The sequence below is a fragment of the Vicugna pacos genome, chromosome 2, assembly GCF_048564905.1.
Source record: "Vicugna pacos chromosome 2, VicPac4, whole genome shotgun sequence".
Taxonomy (NCBI): Eukaryota; Metazoa; Chordata; class Mammalia; order Artiodactyla; family Camelidae; genus Vicugna; species Vicugna pacos.
The window spans coordinates 10,879,635-10,902,041 of NC_132988.1; the positions used below are offsets into that span (position 1 = coordinate 10,879,635).

A 22,407-nucleotide genomic window follows, 5' to 3' on the forward strand; every position below is an offset into this window, starting at 1 on the left:
GGAGCAGAAATAAAGGCATGACAGGCTTAAGACTAAGTACAAGTTCTTATACAGACTTCCCTGACTCTAAACGGCCCAAAGTAAGTAAGCCTTAGAGGAGAGGAAAATCAATATAACATTGAAATTCCTTTTAAAGCCACATTAAAATATATATTTAGGTGACACCATGTGGCAAAATTATGAATTGCTTCTGACATCTAAGAATGCAACACATATGCAAATTTACTGTGGTCTTTGATACAAGAGGAAAGAATGTATAAACATGATTTTTTAAAATATTAAATAAAAATGACATTAAATTTATAAATTAAAAAGCAATAGCTACTATTAAAACCAGTATACTAGAACAAGTATTTTAGGAATGTATTAGCCAAAGATACCAAGAAATTATAGAATAAAGGGTCAAGCATGACTAAATAAATGTCTAAAGTAAATGAAATCAGATAACTAATTATTAACAACTTACCTATCGAACAAATACTGGTCACATGGTATGTTTTAATATACATTATTTTCCTAGATTCTCTGTTACAAAGAGAAAACTAATTTCCAAACTGTTAAGTAATTAGCTTGTTTTTTAAATAAAATCTTGGTTTTGATTATAATCAATGACAAATTCAGGGAAGGAAATAAAAAAGCAATTATTTGTCATGACGAAAATGAAATAGGTAACTGACCCTCTCATTTTTCTTATCCAGTTGTTCTGCTGTGAAGCAGATATAAGACTTTGAATTGTATAAAGGAAGGAAGGTTAAATCGAGAAAAGAATTAATTCCTGCAAAAGCAGCTCTTTGATTTTAAACTATTTGAATTCAAATATCTTGGTACATGTGAAAAAAAAAAACTACTATTTTGGTGCTTCATAGATATTTTTTATTTTAAACAAAACCGTAAATTTGGGGGACAAAAGTGCCCCTGGAGCTCACCCAGTAAAACCCTGATATTTTAGAGATGAATGCATTGAGGTCCACAAAGACTAAATGATCCATTTGCTATTCTGAGGTTATAGTTTGTGGGCAGCTGAGACTACAGGTTCTTTTACTTTTACTTGATTACTCATTACTCTATTAAGCTGCTTCTCTCACTGTAGTAGTAGTAATATTACCCACAATATTATCCACAATAATTACAGTCCATTAATACAAATGTTAGTAAGATTAAGAATTATGAGTAATACCAGATGATGATCTTTCAGAAAAGTAACGGAAATACATTTTCATGAACTGTGCCCTCTCAGAGGTTCAAAGACAGAGTTGAGTTAATGGAATTTTCATCCTACTGGATGGTCATATGAAAACAAATTAATGTATAAATTGTTCATGCTTGTCCTACTCAACTAGATGAATTAAAGCAAATTCAGCAAATTATTTTTGTTTTTTAAAATGTTTGGAAAAATATGAAAGTTAGAAAATTAGAAAGAAAAGCGTAACTTTCTAAAAATATTTTTCTTCTAATTATGTATAATTTAAAACTTTAATTATAATGTAATCATTATATTGTATTTAGTTTAAGTGTCTCAAACCTATTCCTTAAATTAAAAAAAATTTAGAGAAAGTTTCTGTTTCAAAGCAATTTATTGGCAATTTTTTAAAAGCAGCATTTTATTTTTGCGTTTCTGCCCATCAATCTGGAAATAATGCTAGCTCATAAGAAAAAAAGCACCAATTATTTTTCAGATTTAAACTTCTCAGAACAGTACATCTTCATTCTGCTATGTCTATTTCATAACTTTCAACCAAGTTACAAGGGGTAACAGAAAACAAAACTTAGTTCCCTAATATTTAAATGATATTAAAGGGATAGCAAATATAATGGCTATCATGCTTAGAATACAAGTATACTTAATATTTTAGCACAAAATGACCAGAAAAACATTAAAGATTCTGATGAGGTATGTATGTCATTACAAAGTCAAATATAAGAAGCAACACACAAGTTAGCTACAAAATGAATATTGAAATAAAGAAAGTACAGACGATATTAAAAAGATGAATATTCGCACATAAAATGGTTCACAAAAATCAGACTGGGTTCATCTAGAAAAAAAGTACTTGCTCAGAGGCCAAGCAAGCACAGTCAGCAAGTTGTATTAAAAATATACATATATTTGCAAAGTTTTAAAAAAGCAGGACTGATGAAATTTCAATTAACTAAAGTCCACATCTTTCAAATTTCTAATCCTGAAAATCTGACTGAAATCACCAAAGCGAACACTATCCAGAACTGTCTGCCATTAGGCCACCACCATGCTGTTCTTCTAATAGGTATTTGCTCATGTTGTGCCCCTCTCTGCCCATAATCTCACCTCAAGGTTCGCAACTCAGATGAAGTGGGAGGGTGCACTTCTATACTCTCAAAAGAAGCTATGCATAGAGTTTGTGGGTCTGCCTTCTTCAGTAGACTGAGACTCCTTAAGAGCCAAAACAATGTTTTATTTATCTTTAGCTTCAGATTGCTTAGGAAAGGACAATGAACATAATGAGAGGCATTCAAAAAAGATTTGTTCTTTAATTAAATTTCATCAGTTATGGCTAAAACAACAGCAAAAAAGTCAGATGAAATCAATTCAGTGGCACAAGCTGGTTTGTGACAGAGAATCTTTCCCCCTGTTTAAAAAGTTTTAGGTGGTCATTAAACTAAAAACTACCACTTGCATCAGTATTAAAAAAAAACACAGAAATGAGAAAAGAAATGCCTCGCCTACAATTGTTTGTTAATAAATCATTTAACAAGGTGAATTATCAACACACACTAAGGCTACCTCCCTCCTCCCAGTAAGTATTCTCCTGGACTTTCCTTTATCTTCTTGATTTGCTCACTCCACTCTTAGACAGCGAAGAATCTTCCAGCGGAAAGAGTGGCAATACTGGAAGGCTCCAATTCAATACAGAGGCTAAGTTTTAGGGAAGGTAGGATTACTCACACCGACAGTCTGATCCGTTATTAAACAGATACAAAATTATGAAACAGAAAAGGCTTATTTTAAAAAATGTGATATTGAATGACCCAAGATGTTTCCACACATCAAATATTTAGTATAGTACGTCTCCTAGCCCCTACGTCTACATTCTACCCATCAAACCCACTGAGATCCCACTTATTACAGGTTCCTAATACAGCAAGGCGATACACAATTTCTTATCCTGTTGGCTAGGTGATGAGTTTCCAGTGCGGTTAGGGAGGTTGTTTTCTGATATTACGAAGGTCTATATTTAAAGTTAAAAAAAAAAATGAGGGTTCAATTTTTGGCATTAACCCCAGCAATCAGCTTTTCTTAAAATATTTTGCTTAAAGCAGAGCTCACTATAAATGGACCAAAAAAATAAAAACCCTAAATATTTTAAATTTGATTTCAAGGTGCTGTACACTACTACACATCAAGTACACTTAGGATTCTGGTAAGAGCCCTACATGGTGACCAGAGGTACTCTGATTTTTAGTACTTATATAATATAGATGCCCGCTAGCCCTTGAAAAAAATTCTATTTTCCTCAACACCAATGATACTCATTTAACTAAATAAAGTCTAATTTTTCCCTCAAACTTGAAAAATGGGCATAGTAATGACAAAACAATGTGAATAGTAAAGACACATTCTTAAAGAGCTCTGAAATAAAAAGGTAAATGACTATTTCTGTTACATGTAATAGTCAAAGATCATCAAGGTAAGACTTAATAGTAATGCTCGAAATAGCATCAAAACTGAGAGGGTAACAGAAGGGTGTCAAAGCAAATTTAAAAAAAAAAAAACTCACTATACCCAAAGAAAACACCTTAGAGTAGTAGTTAAATTCACTATCTAGAAAACCAGATGCAAACTCTTCAAGAAAATAGAGCCAAAAGATGATTTAATACTTTATGAATTCCATATGAGGACCTCAAGGAACCAGTAACAACCTCTCAAGATCTCAGAAAAATCCAATGCTTGAAACATGCAGGATATCAATGACACAGCACCTCTTCCCCTCTAAGAACACACCACTACCACCAACTCATCTCAACCCGGAGCCACCCAAAGAAACCCTGCAACCTTTATCTAAAAGGAACTGTACCTAAAAAGGCATCAGCTCTTTGAAGCCCAGAGGATCCAAAATTAACAGAAGGAGAAAGCAAGCCAAAACACTGCCACAGGTTTTGGTCTACTCTTAACCTGCCGTGTGGCAATATGTAACCTCTTGGCTGTCTACAGTTCCTGCTATTTTCATGATTTCTGAACGTTGTATTTTTGTTTTCTTATCACAGCGTCCCAGACCCCTGATCTCTGATTCTCTCACTGCCCTAAATTTTTTCTCTTCCTCCTCAGTTGCCTCCTAACTCAAACTTCACTCATATTTCTAGTCAATCACAATAAGGATTTTTGTGTTACCGTCTGCAGACAAGGTCTTAGGCCTTGTGTTTACCAGCCCTAGTCATTGAAATTTTTGGCTTATATTTAGATCTTAGCTCTTGTCTCTGATGGTGAATTAAAACTGAAAAAATATATAAAACACAAATTGTTCAATTTCTTATTATTAGCAGTTGTGATGTAATGTTAATAAAATCTGAAATAGATGACTAAAGCAAACTGCCTGTGCACCCTTAGAATTTCCTTTATTGAAGCTAACTGTATCCCTAATGAAGATAATGAAGTTAGGAATAAAGGAACTGTAAATGGCTTTTCTTTCAGAACTATAGGTGAGTAGGAGTTAACTATGGTCCTAAAAAACATCTTAATAATGGAATTAAAAGTAGATGGTTAACCATGTCTAAACAGAAAATGTGACATAAAATAAACTAGAAAGACTGTTTTAAGAATCTTGAAAATTTAAGTTAAATTTGTAAGGGAACGAGTAGATAGAAATAAAATGTTTCAGCATCACCAAGTTAGATCACACACAAGTATCTTGCTCAGCAACTGAATACATAATATTCTACTCCAAAAGAGTAATTTGATCCATTCTTCTCTAAGAACCTTAATGTGTATCACTTGCTATCCACCTAATTTTATCTTTAACTTGGACTGCCTTTATTAAAAGAAAATGGAAGGCTTCTATTTTGTTTATTAATGGAAATCATACCTAAGAATTTACTAACTTAGATGATTGTGAAATTCCCAAATATTTCCAAACTAATAACTGAGGACACTGCTGAAAAGCTTCTTGCAGAAAGCCCTCCCTTCAGCCCTAAAATTCTGATGCCAGGTCCAAATCAGAATCTCCTTAAGATATGCATAATACCAAGGGAGTGGCCATGATGGGAAGAAGTCTATACAATGTATAAAAACTAGTCTCCCTTTACCAATGTTTTTCCTTTTGGATTACCTTTTCTTAACAACTGAGAATATCAATTTTAAGTAGATATAAGTGTCAGTAGTAAGATCCTGAAACTATACAACAAACCAATTTTAAGCTACAAGTTTGACAATTATAATCAAGAAACAATTATAATCCTTCGTAGGAGAATTTTCCTTTCTATTGTTATTTTCAAGAGGGCATTATTCTTCTAATATTATTTTGGGCACAAAGTAATAACCAACGGAAATCTACAGCTGCATTAAAAAAGTGAGATAAACTGGTGTGGGGCAGGAGTGGGAAGGGGTAAGGGGAGAGGCCAACATAACAGTAAAACAATAGGCAGCAGGAAAATGTCAGAGAGACATTCTCTTCCTTCACAATGCCAAATATTTAGTTAGCATGTGGCCCAAAGCTTTCTTAATTAGCCCTCAAATGCTTTAGAGAAACTTTTTTTAAAGCATGACATTAACGAGAATGCTCATAAACATCTCTTAATGATGTTTTTTGTCTTTCATGAGCAGTAATGACAAATTTCCAGATTGGTGAGCATAAGGCTACGTCTACACATGACCCATCTGAAATGCCTCTGATTTCACCAAATCCCTATCCCTGCCTTCAAAAATATATTATTGTGTAGACTTCATCAAATATGCAGGAACACTTTATAAACTGGTTTAAGAAAAAAAATCCCATAACTTATATAGAAATTATTATTGCAAATGAGGATCAGTCATTATGAAAACAATAAATTGATGAAACAGGATTGTGAATTCCAAAGTCAACCAAATCCAAATGTTTCCCCCACACCAAGTAAATAATGTTTAAAAAGCTAGATACAGGAAGATTACACAGAAGAACAGTCTCAACAAAATTTTCCACAAATTCCTAAAATTGAGGTAAAATTCATGTTAAATACTCACCACTAATGTTGAGTTCAAAAGAAATAAATGTATAAATAACCTACAGTATTTCCTAATTTCATATTCTACAATATTATTTAAAATATTTTTAAACTTACCCAAATGAAGTAATGTAAACTGGGCCGCCAGTTCCTTTGCATCTTCTAACGTAGTGCAGAGTTTGTCTGGCATGAAGTAACTCTGGGATCCATTTGCAATAGCAGGAATGACAATTTTATACACCAAGAGTACTTTCCCATCTTGACTTGTTGTTGAATATAAATAATATTCTGGTGGTGCCCAATTATTTTTGTTGCAGTAATAATCCAAATGCATTACTGCAGAATTGAAATGATTAGATTTTAAAGAATACATACTAATTGGAGTAAGCTTTGTTCCAGGATAAAATGGGTAAGCGCATCTTTCAATTTCAGTGGGGCTTGGGCTATGCTGGCCATTGAGACGAGCTGGGAGAGTTAGTGGCTTGCCTAGAGTTTTTGGGTAGCTCTCTTCTTTGTTAGCAAACACAATCAGGTTTTCAGAATTGGGGCTAATCTGACCATTAAGATGCTGTCTCCAAGTGTTTTCTTTATTTACTGGTTTTGCCAGTGTTACCTCAATACTTGCTCCATCAATGCATTTTCCATTCATAACAGACATAGCAGACACGGCATCATCTCGGTTGAAAAAGTGAACAAAAGCATAATCTCTAAGTTTCTTTACTCGTTCAACTGCACCAGGTTTGAATTTATTGAATTCGGCTTTAATTGTTTCCTCTGTAGTTGAGATCATTAAATTTCGTACATAGAGAACCTTAACTCTCTGCATGGTTTCCTCATCAACCTCTTTCTCTGGGTCAGCCCAGTCCACCTGGATAGTATGGCCCCAGAGCTGGAAGGTGCCTGTAAAGAAGAAGAAATTAATCTGAAGACAATTAAAACAAAGTCAAAATTAACTAAAACTGTTTCTCCAAAAAAGGCATAGGCTCAAATACATATCAACTATATTTGTGGTTAAGCATTCACTCTCCTACTTACACAAAAATTTTTTCTAAGGTGAACCCAGCCAGAATTTTAAGAGTCAAGAGGAAGACCTTTATTAGAAAAATCAGGTACTGTCCTTTGGACTGTCATCAAACAACAATTAACAGCTCAGTAAAAGTGTATACATCCAGGAAAGTAAACGAGTAAAGTATTATAAATAATCACTCATTTTATAGAAACTACTTCATGTCTTTTAGAATCATTTGATTTATTTTACTTCCTTAATCTTTATTCCTCTTTAAGGGTACTACATATTTTCATAATATTGATCTATGAGGTACTGGGTACTGTCATTTTTCCGCATGTATAGTAAGGTGAACATGGAAACATAACCTTTAAAGGATACGTTTACCTGGAATTAGCTTTCTCCTAGCCATAGCAGCAGCTCTGTGAGATTCATATTCAACAAATGCAAAACCCCGATTTTTGGTTTTATCAGTTGCACTTGGATAAACGATGACATCTACAACTCCTTCTGTAACTTTCTTCATTTCATCCAAAATTTCTTCCTTCTTCTTTTCCTTTGGAATAGCTCCAATGAATAATCTGCAGTTATCCAAGCTTACACACACACCAATAAACTTCCCTGGTCGAATCTCATAATTATTAAGAATTCTGATGGCTAACTGGGCTTCTTCTTTCGTAGTATACATCACAAAAGCATAACCTCGATTTTCACCACTAAATTCCATCATAAGTCGAAATTCATATATCTTCCCAGCTCTTTCAAATACAGGAACTAACTCATCTTCATACATATCACGAGGTATTTTTCCTACAAAAACTTCACAGCCTCTAGGTGGAGGCGGACCTTCCCAACCTGAAGACAAAAAAAACAAATTCTAATAAGATATTTATGTTCACTATTCAATCATCCATTCCCCTAATTTACTGTGAGCCTTCTACGTGCCACGCACTATTATAAGTGTTGAGGATACAACAGTAAACATACAACAGTGAACAAAATAGAATCCCTTTCCCTCATGAAGCTCATCTTCAACAGAGAAAGGAGACAATGAACAATGGGCACTATGAAGAAACATAAGGCCACAGAAGGGTTGATACTTTTGGTAGTCAGGTAAATCTCTAAGCACGTGAGGTTTAAGCAGAGGCCTGAATGAAGGGAAATGAGCCTTGAGAATACATTGGAAATAAAAAGAAAAAGCAAGTGTTTTGTGTATTAGAACAACACAGAGCATGTTGGTGTCTACGGGAAATGCACACTTGAGGGAGGAGTGAAATGACAGGCAATGTGGCCATGGATGTAGCCAGAGGCCAAGACTGTGTATTAAGTCTTATGGAAAGTTAACTGGAAGATTTTGAGTGAAGAAATTGCACTGGCTTTTGGTACAAAGGCGAAACATTATAACCTGTTTGCATCTGGTTTGCATCTAGTAAAAACACCACTCCTCTACTCACTGCTCTTTCAAATTCTTCCCCAAATGACCTCCCCTTTAATAGCCAGAGTGCCCTTTCCCCACTGGCCCCATCCTGACTTCTTTCTCAACCGCTTCTTAAACCAAGAGCAGAGTTGGAAATATGTAAAGGAAAGACATGGCTATACCTCATTTCCCTCATAACAGTAAAAATGATTGCTACGGTCTGAAAGTGGTTACAAGGAAAGAGCTATTTTTGGGGATAGTTGTGGAAATATATATACCTAATGTAAATGGCCACATTAAAGATTCAATTTTTTTGAACATAAACAAATCCACACCTGGAGGAGGACCACCAAATTTCCTCTGCCCATTTTCTTGAACCATGTTGTAACCAGTCTTTTCCATCAAAGCAAGTAATGCCGCTTCATTCTGAGTACCAGTTCGGACTTTACTGCATCCATTTGTTCCCTCTATGTTTTCTTCATTCATGGTTGCAGTTCCTAAAGCAAAGTTTAAAAGCTGTGTTCATGACATGGAGCACCAGAATCCATGAAGCAGTTCTGTGAGTTGCAGAAAACCAAGCATAGCTGTGGCTGCAGCATTTGGTGATCACTGCAGCCCTGCCCCCAAAGTTCTCTACAGTGGAAGCTGGAAATCTCTTTTAATATCTCTGATGAATTAAGCAGTACCTTTAGAAGGCCTAAGCTACGAGAATGGGGCGGGGGGGGGGGGCAAAAGTGAAAAGGGAAAAGGAACAATAAAAATGAAAGTGGGAAAACAGAAGTTAGTGTAAGGGAGAGAAGAAAAACAGCAAGCAGCAGGAGTAACAAAGTGTTCAGAAACGACAAACTGCCATCGCCAAAATCAGGTGACCTTGAAAGTCCCTCCTAGCTTTAAAATACCTGAACTTTGAGTGACGATGAATACAGCTACAAACAGATCCGCAGCATACACACAGCACCATCTTTTTACAGTCTTAAAGGTCCTCCCAAGCTATCCTATTGCATTCAGTGATGTAATTCTGAAGAAAACAAGGCAGGAGAAAGTGGCTCACGCCCCCATAGAGTTTCCACCTGCCATCTGCCTCATTTCCTTAAATTCAGCAGTCCAGAGTTCTTTAATAAGCTATGAGTCATTTATTAAGCTGAATCATCACTCAAACTGCCTACTAAGTCTGCCTAACAAGCACTGAGAATGAGATTTTCAATAGGCATCTCAAATTCAACATATCCAAAACTGAATGTCATTTTATCTTTCAAATCTGTTCCTTCCTGTTTTATCTTATCTCCGTTAGCTCATCCAATCAATAAATGGCACCACAGCATACATACTCCCTCTCCTTCAAACTGTCACATCCAGAAACTTGGACTTAACCCTGAGTCCCTCCTTTGATTCACAGCTAACCAGTCACAAAGACCTGCTTATTTGCTCTTCTAAATATTTCTTGAAATCAATTTTTTTCCTGTCTATCCCCACAGCCTGTTCTCAGATAATTATTTCTTACTTGAATTAGTACAATCACTCCTCATTACTCAGCATCCACAGGGGACTGGTCCCAGACTCCTGTGCATGCACAAGTCTCATATAAAATAGCACAGTATTAGCATATAACCTATGCACATCTCCCCATGTACTTTAAATCATTTGCAGATCACATATAATACCTAATACAAGGTAAATGCTATGTAAATAGCAGTAAATACAATGCAAATGCTACATAGTTTCCAGCATGTGGCAAATTTAAGTTTTGGGAACTTCCTGGAAATTTTTTTTCCCAAATGTTTTCAATCCAAGATTGGTTGAATCTGCAGATACAGAATGGCGGATCAGAGGATCAACTATACTAGGATCCTAACCACTGTTCAGGTTTTAGCCTTGTGCCCGTCAAACAAAATCTCCACAATATTGTCAAGGGGATATAAAATATGCATCTGACTATATTAAGCTTCTCCTACAAATAAAAACTAATGGGAAAAGTGAGTAAATTTATTTTTTTATCTTAGAATCAAGAAGGCTCTTCTAAAAAAAATTTTTAAAGCCTCAAAGAAAAATATTACTCATTTTTACTATATATGTATTAGCTATTTTGGAAGGCAAAAAATACCACAAAACTAAGACAAAATTATAAGCAAGGAAAATAGATCTGCAATACACATAGTAAAAGGCTAATTTCCTTAAAATAAAAAGAACAGCATGGTGTCATAATTAAGAGCGAACTCAGGTACCCAAACAACTGCTTAAATGTGAACCCTGGTTCCTCGCCCTTACTAGCTGTGACTGTGGGCAAGTTTGGCCTCAGTTTATCTCTAAAAAGTGGGTACAGTTTCTACCTCACAGGGTTATTATCAGGATTAAGTATAAAAGGCTCAAAGTAGTATTTTTCATATAAGCACTATAAATGCATTTACTATCTAATTAACATAGTAAAAATATATAATTAATATTAACTTATAATAAAATAATACTGTTGTATAACCAATTGATTAATAGAACAATAAGAAAGACAAACTGTTGACCAGGGACTGCAAACTCAAATTCATTTATTCAATGAATGTTTAATAAGCATCAACTGTATGCCAGGCATTATTCCTTATGTTTGAGACACATCAGTAAGCAAAAGACCAAAATTCCTCCCTTGCATAGCTTACCCCAGTGGAGGAAATAAACGATAATAAAAGTAATACGTAAATAATATGTTAAAAGATGTAGGAGGAAAAAGAGCCGAGATGGAGTACATGGGTGGGGAAGAGGTTTGCAGAAAACAGGGTACAATTTTAAACAGATAACCAGCATAGGCCTCACTGAGAAGGTAACATTTGAGCAAAGAACTAAGGAACCTAGCCATCGCAGTTACCTGGGAAGAGCACTGCACACGAATGGGAAGATGAGGATGGAGGCCCAAAGACAGAAGGGTGCACGGCACGGGTAAGGTACAGAAGGGAACCAGTACGGCGAAGCCGGGAGGAGGACAGGAGATGAAGTCAGCGAGGTAACAAGCTGCCACACTGCACACACCTGCTAAGTTAGGTGACCAAGGACTTACGCTTTTATTCTGAGTAAAATGAGGCTGTAGATTTTGACTACAAGAGTAATACAATCTTTCATTTTAAAAGGATCTTCTGGCTACTGTATTGCAATGTCAGTAGAAGAGCAAAGGCAGAGACAGGGAGACCAATTAGAAGATTACGACTAAAATTCAGGTGAGAAATGAAGGTGGTGTGGACCAGAAAGCCTGAGGTGGAGCAGAAAAGCAGCAGTCTCTGAAATGAGAATATTTTGAAGGTATACCCAAGAGAATTTTCTGACAGACTGGATAGGAGATAAACAGAGAAGTCAAGGATAACCCGAAAGTTTTGCCCTGAGCAATGAGAAGCAGGGAGGTGAGGAAGGCTGAGATAGGACAGATTTTTTAAAGCTAAGAGCAGAGTTCAATTTTGGACGTGTTAAGTTTGAAAATCCACTAAATGACCAACTCAAATGCCTACAAGGTCATGGCAAGAAATGCTAAGTGTGTGAAAAGAAAAGGTCCAGTACAAGACTCTGAGAAGTGCTATGCACTGTGTGTACGTAGAAAGCCATTGGAAAAGGGCAGTGGTGGCTCAGTTCTAGCACACTGTCACCATAAGGAAACCCAGTCTGCCCAGTTACGCTAAACATTCCAATTTTTCAAGAGAAGCCAGAAGTCTGCAGATTTTTATGTGAAATCTCTCAATTTTTAAAACTTGAGAGTCAAGGAGCCACATTTACATATCAAAGCTACATAAATGTTATTTCCATTTACACGTGCAAGTACTCACAGGCATAAAAACGGCATGACTAATGTAACCTGGTGGAAAATTATGTTCAAACTTAACCCAGGGTATATTTCATCCAAATCCCAATTCCAAAACTTAGTGAGTCAAAGTCTCAATTTAGTTTGGTTCTCTACACATTCAGTGAATGTTTTTTAAGTCCGAGTCACTTAACTGGATTTTAAATCATGTTGATGACCCTAAGGGGTAGAACTACCACCATGGGTGGGGGGTGTCAGGGGCAGAGTACACCTCAGTGTAACTTTCTATTAAGCAGAGGAAAATGCACAAAGTTGGAAAGGCTGAACAGAAGGTAGCTTCCCGCCAAACCGAAGTATTCAAACACAGGTTGGACATGCTGTAGAGATTCAAGAAAAGGGTGCACTGCTGGACCATGTGGCTTTTAACATCCCTTCCAAAATGTAGTACAGAGTTCAAGCATAGATCCTGCCTTGAAAGGACTTACAATCCAGGGAAGAGTTAACATCACCAAGTTAGGAGCCTTCTATGTTTTAAGCCTGCATTTTAGAGAGCATTATTGCTACGAGAGGTTCATGGTTCCCTGAAAACAGAATACTGCAGGGTTAAAAACTGGAAATTAATTCAATTATAAAAACAGTAACCAAAACTATACAGACCAAACAAAATGCCTGCAGATTTTCTGTGGTTTAAACTCTGGGTTGCATAAGAGCAGAGATGCCACCTGCCTTGAACACTTTCCCTATTATCCACCGTAGTGCTTGGTGCGCAGCATGAACTCAGTAATTATTTGTTGGATGAAGAATGTAACGGAAAATTCAGAAAAAACCTTAACATGATTTCATGCACTTTTAGCAGGTATGCATTAAGTCAGAATGACTTTTTGAGAAAATTTGGTAATGTTTATCAAATTCTAAAATGTACAAACCTTAGTAATTCATTTACTAAGAAACTAACCTGCAGATAAAGTTGCACAAGTATATAAAGATAAATGCACAAGCATGTTCACTGCAACATCATATGCAAAATTAAAAATTTAGAAAATGTCTAGTTGTCTGCCAATAGAGGACTGATTCAAAAATTATGGTATAACTACACAATGGAATATTATAAGGAACATCACAGATCTATGTGTGCAGATATGGAAAAATATTCAAGAAATATCACGACAGACAGTAAGTTGGAGAACAATACATTTACTATTTATCAATTGTGTGTTTGGTTTAAAGAAATATATGTATACATTCACAGATGCTTGTGAATACAAAAATGAAGGCATACAAAAATTTTGGGAAAATGTACAAGGAACTTTTTAAGTAGTTACCATTGGTAAGTAGGAATAAAGAGTCAAGGGACCTTGACTTGTCACTTTTCTGGGAATATCGAGAGCATGTGCTACTGCTATGTGTATTAAGAGCATAATGCTCTTTCAGGGATTCCCCACTATTCCTTAAAGATAAAACCTAAACTCTTGGGGGGGAAAAAGGTATAAAGGTCCTTTCATAATCTGGCCCAGCCTACCTCTCCAACTTCATTTCTTACTATATGTCAACAACAGTACTTACCTAGTTGCAATTTCAAACATGTGCCATGTTCTCATATACCAGCCTTTGCACAGGCTGCTCCCACAGTCCTTCCTCACATTCTTTGCCTGTCCCACTCCTGTTATTTCCCCCCGCAAGCCCTCCCTGAGCCTCCCTTCTCGATGCTAAGCTAGGTACTGCGCTCCTTTGTTTGTACAGCTATCACAGAGCCCACCTCAGGGTGCTGGGCTGTCACTCCCTCTGCCTCCTCCTCCCCAACCCCCGACAGACATTAACAAGGGTCTAGTCTTTCATTTCTAAATCTCTGCACTCCCTGACATATGATTAATGTGCAATGAATCAGACAAGGAGGGAGGAACATTATGATTTAACTGAAATAATGGACTTGGGTGAGAGAAGATCTGAGTGCTAGTTCTCAGTCAAGAGACCTCTGACAAGTCACTTCACTCTCACCTTTACTTTCCTAATCAGTGAAATTCCATTTTATGTTTATTTCCACATTCATTTATTTAGTACATTATATGCCCTGAATGACGACAGGCACTTTATATACATTATCTCATTTAGTACTTACCCTGTCAGAGAAGTATTCTTTTCCAATTAAAAATAATAAACTGAGACTAAGAGAGATAGTTATAGTGCTTGTAAATTGGTTGAACAGTTATTCAAATTAGAGACCTGTATGCTTAAATATTGAACTCCTAAACCCCTGCTTTACATTAACCTCATGTTAGATACTTAATAATCTGAATCTCCAAAAAGTGATATAATTTACCTTAGATGATATAACTTAGAAACTACAACACCAATACCTAAATCCAGATTTTGTTCACAATAGTTTTTTTAAAAAAAGGTTAAAAGAACTAATCAATTATTCATGCCTTCTTTGAAAAACTACAGTATGATTTAAAAAAACACTGTATAAACTTAGAGGGAAAGAAGTCATCAACAAAAATTTTTTGGAAAACCCCTAATAATTTCAAATTTATTAGAAACCTTAAAAATCACCTAAATCAACCACCCCTGCTGTTTACGTCTTCTTTATAACACTGCTGCAAAGCAGTCACACATCTTATTCTCGAATTCTTACAACAAACTCACTATCCTCAAGAGCAACATTATTTTGGTTAACTCTTCAAGAAAGTTTTTCCTTTTAGTGGATTATAATCTCTTTCCTTGTAACTTTCACCTGTAGGTCCTGATTTTATCTTTCTGGTCAAACTGAACATGTCTCTTTCATGTAACTGCATTTGAAAAACGATTCTCCTCTTCTCCAGGCTAAACACTACCAGTTTCTTTAATCCAGTATTTCCTAAAATGATGTCTCTAAAATGATTATTCCAGGAGCTATTAACAGATAGGCCTCAAAGATGTGTTCTATGCCTAAATACATCCGAGAATCACTATACCTCCCTCTTAAGAATACCACAGTGCACACCAACATACGTAAGGCCATGAAAAGTTTTAGTTAAAATAAACCTTTTAGAGCTTTGTCTAACTTATTGTTTCCCAAACATTTCAGTATGATACCCTAATTTTCCTTGGTGCCTTTATTAACTTTCTATAGAACCATTTGGAAAATGGTGTGCTAACTGCTTCTTATATGGTACTGTTTCATGTTCTCTCACTATCCTCTTTTTCCTTTAAAAGTATGATGGCCAAAATGGGAAAGCCCATCAGTACCGAGAAAGACATCAGTGTTCTGCACAGCTGCATGATATTGACAGTGCAAATTAAGCATACTGTCAAAAAAAAAACAACCCCACAAATCAGTATGATTTTAGAATCATACTGAATTTCACCTTTTTAGGTTCAACCCACCACTTCTTCCTCCTCTCCCCCCTGATCTCTTACCACTTGTGCCCTTTCAGTGAGAGGACCTAACTTAGCCCCTTCTTCCAAGATACAACTTTAATATTTGCAAGCTTATTTAAGAGCTACCTTTCCATATATAATCAGAAAACAACTGAAAACTGCCAGGGTCTGATCAGTGAATAGTAACAGTATTCAACATTGAGTCAACATCCTGTCATCCTTAACAATGAAATACAACATCCACGTATTAACATAATTTGGGTCCTGATAATTCATTTTAAAAATATATTCACATTAGTAGAATAGATATATGTGACATTCTAAAGAAACTTTAAAATAATAATAATAAAGCTATATTGTAATGGCCCATCTCTAAGAAAGGTGAAAAGCACTCCAGCTTTTCCTGAATTCCTCCTTCCATGTTCATTTCATCAGGGCAGGTATTGTCTCATTTCTCTTTATATAGTTTTTGGATTCTTCTAATTAACTGGTCTCATTTATTTATTAAATGGCAGAACTAGGAAATAGGAAAGAAGTCGTATCAAAGGAAAAGTCTTAAGTCTGTATATTCAGCTAACTGTGTACCTTACACTACTTCAGGGACATATTTCATTTATGTGACAACAAATCCAATAAATAAATCAATGTATTATTAACAGATTCTAATAAAAGAAATGTTACTCTTTGACAATCAGAATCATTTATGAGGTAAAGATTAGTTAACCAGCCTCTTGTCTTTAAATAAAAGCAATTTTTCTACTATCATTCCTTTAAAATTAAACACATTCTAAATGATAAACTACCCTTTTCCATTTAAGATTATTTTTATTCTAGGTTTTGCCATTATACCATCCCTGAAGACTTTACATTAAGAAAATATTAGAACTGCAACTGGACCTTAAACCACTTTCAACTTTATACACAGGAAAATCAAGAGTAAATAAGGTAAAGAAATTTGCTTAAGGTCACAAAACTAGTAACTGAAAAGACATGGGGCTCACACTGTCACAGATTTATAAACTCTGGCTCTCTTCCATCATTTAGTCTAGAGGGACCTTAGAGGCCTGAACATCCCACAGGACATCATACTGGCCCATTACACTGAAGGCACCATGTTGATACAATGTGGAGAATAGGAAAGTGTGAGGTTTCCATTTTTAAAACATCCTGTAGGAAAAAGGATGAGGGAAAAAGACTCTAGAACTAAATATGCTACCTTACACATGCAGCTTACTGCCTATGAAAGCTACAGATAAATATGGCTTCTGATTCCATTTTATCTAAAAAAGTTCTGGACTTTTTTTTGTTGTTGTTAAAACTGTAATGCATAGCCTGCTCTAAATGGCTGATTTCTGAGACCCAACCCACCCCTGCAACTACTTTATGACAAACTTTGGGTTAATCCGTGTTTCTAAAGTTATATTTTTAAGGACATTATTTAGAGTCTCATGTTGAAATAACAGGCCAGTCCCCACATTAAAGACTCTTTTAACTAGAGAAATAATAGAAACATATGCTATATTTAGTATATTTCAAGAAATCTCAATCAAAATATAAAAACTTGTAATTACAGAAGTATAAGATACACTAGAGAGTCACCAATCCCATCCTATCTTTAAAAAGGAATATGTTCTTATCTTAAAGCCTCCAAAACAAAAGTCACATATACAACTATCTAATTCAAAATTAAGAAAGTTTAAAAATATCTAACATTAAGACTATATTTAATTTACCCAAGATATATTTCTAAAAGAGTCAGAATTCAAGAGCCTCAACCAGAGAAGTACAAATCCAATCTAAAACAGACATACAATATATTTACCTCAAAATTTCCAGAATCAATTTGAGAGTTACCAAAATTCCAAAGCAGAGCCATCCTACACATTATGACAAAGCTGACATACCAACTGAAGCTTCCAGGCCCAATTAGTTCTCTGCCACTTTCAGCTGTGGAGTCACAGTCCTAAGTGTTTTACAAACTTTCTTCCTTACCCTGCTGACCCAGGGAACCTCAGTAAGAGAAGAAGGGTCCAATGGAAGAGAATGGCATACATGGTTTATGCAAGCAAAAAAAAAAAAAAAAGGAAGGGTAGATTGAAAGTTGTTGCAGCACATATAATCTCTAGCTTTCACTGAAAATCTTTTTTCCCAAACTTTAGACTTTTAAAGGTTCCTTTCCATCTCAGTTTGAAAACTAAAACAAAAAAGAAAAAAAAAACCACTAAGATATAAAACAGAAGGCTAATATAGCATAGTCAATCACAGGATAGACATTCCAGCAGCAATCTGGGGGTTTTTTTTGGGGGGGGGCAGGGGGTGTGAGCTAATTAGGTTTATTTATTTAATACTTTTTTAAATGGAGGCACTGGGGGTTGAATCCAGGGCCTTGGGCATGCTAAGCATGTGCTATACCCTCCCCACTCCAGCAGCAATCTGAATCAAGCCTTTACCTTGAAATGCAAACTCTATCTTCATTAATGTGAAGGATTAACAAAAATATAAATTTTCAGATTCTGACTGCCTTTCAAAACAGAAAATATATTAATGAAAAAATGATAAGCACAATTTTAGCAAAATATAAATGAGAATCATTTATCTAAAGAAATTTGTGTCAGCTGTGTTCAAACTACTTAAATTGAAACTTCATCTTCTGAATTACTGTAAAAATTTATGATGTGAAAAGGAACACTTTATAAATTTTACTATGATTTTTAAGAACTGAATGTAATGGTGAAAAAACATTAATTCTTAAGATATCAAAATACATTTATAGAAAGCACATTTAGATCTTCAAGGCATCCTTAAATTACATGGCATTACATTCCCAACTTGCTCAGTTGTCAGTGAGTATGGTACACTGAGACTATGCTTGCCAGGTCAGTGGAGGTTTTTTAGCAACAATTCATTTCAGTTAACAGACTGCACTACAGCAACGTGGCTGGAAAATGAGAAGGATTAATCAAAAGTATACGGATGTGTAATTCTAACATTATTTCAAAATAAAAGGGTATAGATGGATCAACTGAATTTCATTTTTAATTACTTTTGTTAAAGAATGAGACATTTTTATTCCTAGAAGTTAAAGATATAGTTTTAAAAAGCTTTAGTACTTGGTGTTTCATAACCTGTAGTAATGCTGTGGAAGGCAAATTTAAATTTAGAAAAGACTTAAAAATTGAACTACTTTAAAAATAATTGTAATAATAAATTTTTAAGATATCACTTAGAATATAGCAATGTAGTGTGCTCTTTGAACTTAGGATAAAGCGATCCACAACAGAACCAAAACTCTAATACAACACTACACAATTACACACCGCTACTGTTTATGAAAGGTCTTCTATAATCTGTCATCTGAAATCTGTCACAATTTGAACACAAAGATCATATTTTCCTCCCTCATTTTCTTGCTTCACCATCAGGTAGTAAAATAAAATGCGAAACAACACCCAGCATTAATACGCAAATCTGTCCAGATTTTACACCAATTACATGATTTGTAGTCACAAACCCTCCTTAAACCAGCATGTCTAAGTTTCCTAATAACAAAAGTGACACCATTAAAAATATGAGACCTAATTTCGGTCCATTAAATTGGGCATATTCTTGTTAGTAAAAATTCTTACCTCCTAATATATCCAGTAATGCTTATATTTCAGTAAAATATATCTTTTATACAGCAAGTGTTGGTAAGTATTATAATCTTTGGCAATAATGTTCAAGTCCAATACTCCACTCTCTTAAATGAAAATTAGCGATTAAGCAGAAACTAAGGCATTGCTAATATTTAATAATCTTTATGTCTGTAATAGCAAATAATTGCAAACAAACTAATTTTAAAACAGAATGTTTTAAACGTGTACCCTGGAAAGGAGTCCACCATTAATGAGCCCATGATGAGCTTTAATTTCGAAAGGCTCTAAGTGGAAGTCTGTCCAACTCCTCAACTACACATTGTAGTGATTCTTGAAAATATCTTCCTATTACTTAAATAACCAAAATTCTATCAGCACGCGAATATTATTTATATGTTAGTCTACTTATACACGCAGGATACCTTGCTTCATGATTCTATAGCCATCCTCAAACGCAAACAGACTTGTAAAAGAAGCCAAGTCTTAAAAAAGCACCTGCTGATGATCCCTCTGTGATACTGGTCCATATTAAAATCGCCATATACGATAAAGACTACAGAATATCCAGAATGTAAAGAGAGCGAGATTAAAGAAACAGCAATCTTAGCTAAACTAAATTCACATATGAGCTGGTGCCCAAATAAATCAAGCAGCTTCACAAGGATCTCAGAATTAATACCGATGCCAGGATGAAATCCCAGGTCTCCTGACTCCAGGTTCAGTAGTCCGTCCACTGCCCCAAAGAAAATATTTTTTAAATTAGTAATTAAAACCGCCTGGTGCTAGGAAACAAAAACGGCAGTATTGCGTGTGCTCCCGTCCATGGCTGCGCGCCGCGTGTCGCGGGGCAGACGGCCAGTTATCGTCCCCTCCACCCGCAGGCCGCCACGTCAACACCGGACACCGGTGCAAGGGAGCACCAGGAGAGGAAAAGAAGAGAGAGTCAAGGACATGGAGGAAAGTTCGAGGCTCATCCCCGTTGGACGCGATGAAACGACGACGTGAATGTCAAACCTCACCCAGCAGTCGGGGCGTCGTTCCAGAGCCTCCAGACAGGACGCGAGGCCCGACAAGGGCCGCAGGGCCGGGAGGGCAGGCGGGCGGCCTGGACCTGCGGCGGTCGACGGAGCAAGAGTGTTAGGAGAACATGGAGCGCAGCAGGTGGGAAGCGGCCGGAAGGCGGCGGGGGAGGGCGGAAATAAGGCGGAGAGAGGGCAGGGCGCCGCGGGGCGGAAGCAGCCGCCTAGGGGCCCCGACGGGACGCGGAGCTGGGGCCAGACGGCCGGCCGGGCCACGCGGCGCCAGCGGCGACTGCAGGGGCTGTCAGGTCAAAAGATGCTCCCGGGGCGGGAAGCCCAGCTGCCAAAGGCACCTGTGCTCCCGCTGCTCGACGGGGCTAGGAGAGAGGACGCACGCCGCCGGCGGACACCGTCTCCAGCCGGGCGTGAGTCCCCTCTGCGTAATTGCCGTGACAGCGGGTCGGACAGGGCTTCTTGCGGCCAGGAGGCACGGTCTCCAACCGTTACCAGCGGTTTGGCAGCGACCCCGCGGCCCCCATCCCCTCCTCACCCCTTCGGGTCTTCCAAGGTTGGTCCAAAATCCCTGGGACCAACGACCACAAACCGCCGCCACCGTTTCGGGGACCAGTCGGTCAAGAGCGGGGGGTCGGCGCAGGAGGGAGGGGGCTCGCGAGGAGGAGCTCGCGCGGTCCTCGCGCCTAGCCTGGGCTCCCAGCGGGCGCCGCGCGCAGGGGACCTAGGCAGCCCCACGCGGAGTGGCGCCCCGGCCAATCAGTGACCGGCCCCGGGGATGAGGGCAGGGGAGTGGGCGGGGCCAAGGCTTAAATCTGGGAATGGCTCTTGGGAGGGGAGAAAAAAGTGCTTGGAGTGACAGACTCTTTAGCCAATTGGGGCGAGAAGAGCGAGTTTTAGGGGGCGGGGGGACAGAGACTGATCCCAGAAGAGAGACCTGCGAGTTTTGTTAAGGCGTTCAAACACGAGAACTGCGATTTGAACTTCCGTACTTCTCTTACTTGGGGGGAATATGGATACACTGTAAAAGTCCTTTTTCTCAGAGTTTTCAAGTTTTAAACTGCTAGCTTGACCCAAGACAGTCATATAATATTATGGACCTTTTTAAATACGGACTTTAAATAGGGGTGACTGGGTATAAGGCTAAAAGGCAGATTTGCAAATAGGACTAGATGTATACAGATTAAATGGTTTTTATGCCTAATAAAATGGGAGGAATCAGGAGACCTAGTAATAGGCTGGACTCTAACACGAATCAGTGTGGAGAGTGATTTGGTGGTGGTCTGCTTGACCACCAGGTTGTATGCTTGTGTAAAACCAGCTTTCATGGATATGGCTGGGTGCCATTCTACTCACATAACCCTGAATGTTGCCTCCTTTTAAAATCGAGCTTGGGATTAAATGGCAGACAAGGGAAGAAAAAGACGACTTTCCGGAACCAACTCTGCAGACCTACAGAATTTTAGAACTGGGAAGAACCTAGATCAAGTAGCTTCTCCTTTAACAAAGAAGGAACTTGATACCCAGAATAATCCAGAATTACACAGTAACACAGGCCCCCTAATTCCCAACCTTAAGGAGCTTTCTTCTACACTAACGTGTGATTTCAGTTTGTTGTCTCTATTAGTTCTAGGCACTAATGAATGTCTTAAGTTTTCTTTGCTAAGAGGTGTGTGTGTCTATCTCTCCCTCCCTCCCTCCCTCCCTCCCTCCCTCTCTCTCTCTCTCTCTCTATATATATATATATATATACTTTATATATATATATATATATATATATATATATATATATACACTTAATCATACTCCAGCAGTGAGGAATTAGCAAGAAGTTTGGAGTCATACACATCTGGGCTCAAATCCTTATTTACCATTTCGATTGTGACATCTTAGACAAATAAATAACTTCTCTAAGCCCCAGTTTAAAATAGGGATTGTGAGGTTTTAATGATTATCTTAATAATGAGCACTTACTATGTGCAGAAACAACCTTAAGGGATTTTCACACAATTCATTTA

At 37.2% G+C, this 22,407-nt stretch overlaps 1 protein-coding gene and 1 long non-coding RNA gene across 10 annotated transcripts in view; one reads left to right on the top strand and one right to left on the bottom strand.

The window, feature by feature from the left end:
• The window catches only part of RBM46 (RNA binding motif protein 46), a 43,908-nt gene extending 22,834 nt beyond the window's left edge, over nucleotides 1-21,074 (bottom strand). For 2 of the 7 annotated variants that reach the window (XM_072975222.1, XM_072975243.1), the window contains exons 1-4: nucleotides 20,928-21,074; nucleotides 8,933-9,094; nucleotides 7,568-8,035; nucleotides 6,292-7,074 (exon numbers count right to left, since the gene is read on the bottom strand). In XM_072975222.1, coding sequence (XP_072831323.1) covers nucleotides 6,292-7,074; nucleotides 7,568-8,035; nucleotides 8,933-9,083 — 1,402 coding nt within the window. In that variant the 5' untranslated portion in view covers nucleotides 9,084-9,094; nucleotides 20,928-21,074. Of the gene's footprint in view, nucleotides 1-6,291; nucleotides 7,075-7,567; nucleotides 8,036-8,932; nucleotides 9,095-18,173; nucleotides 18,204-20,377; nucleotides 20,904-20,927 lie in introns of those variants that run through there. The other 5 variants (XM_031670133.2, XM_072975231.1, XM_072975226.1 and 2 more) reach the window with 4 other exon arrangements.
• LOC140700784 (uncharacterized) overlaps nucleotides 1-22,407 on the top strand; it is a 36,586-nt gene that overhangs the window by 6,214 nt on the left and 7,965 nt on the right. For 2 of the 3 annotated variants that reach the window (XR_012079470.1, XR_012079467.1), the window contains exons 3-5: nucleotides 11,708-11,794; nucleotides 16,558-16,668; nucleotides 20,240-20,519. This is a non-coding gene — a long non-coding RNA (uncharacterized lncRNA). The remainder of the gene's footprint in view (nucleotides 1-11,707; nucleotides 11,795-16,557; nucleotides 16,669-20,239; nucleotides 20,520-22,407) is intronic. The other variant, XR_012079468.1, reaches the window with a different exon arrangement.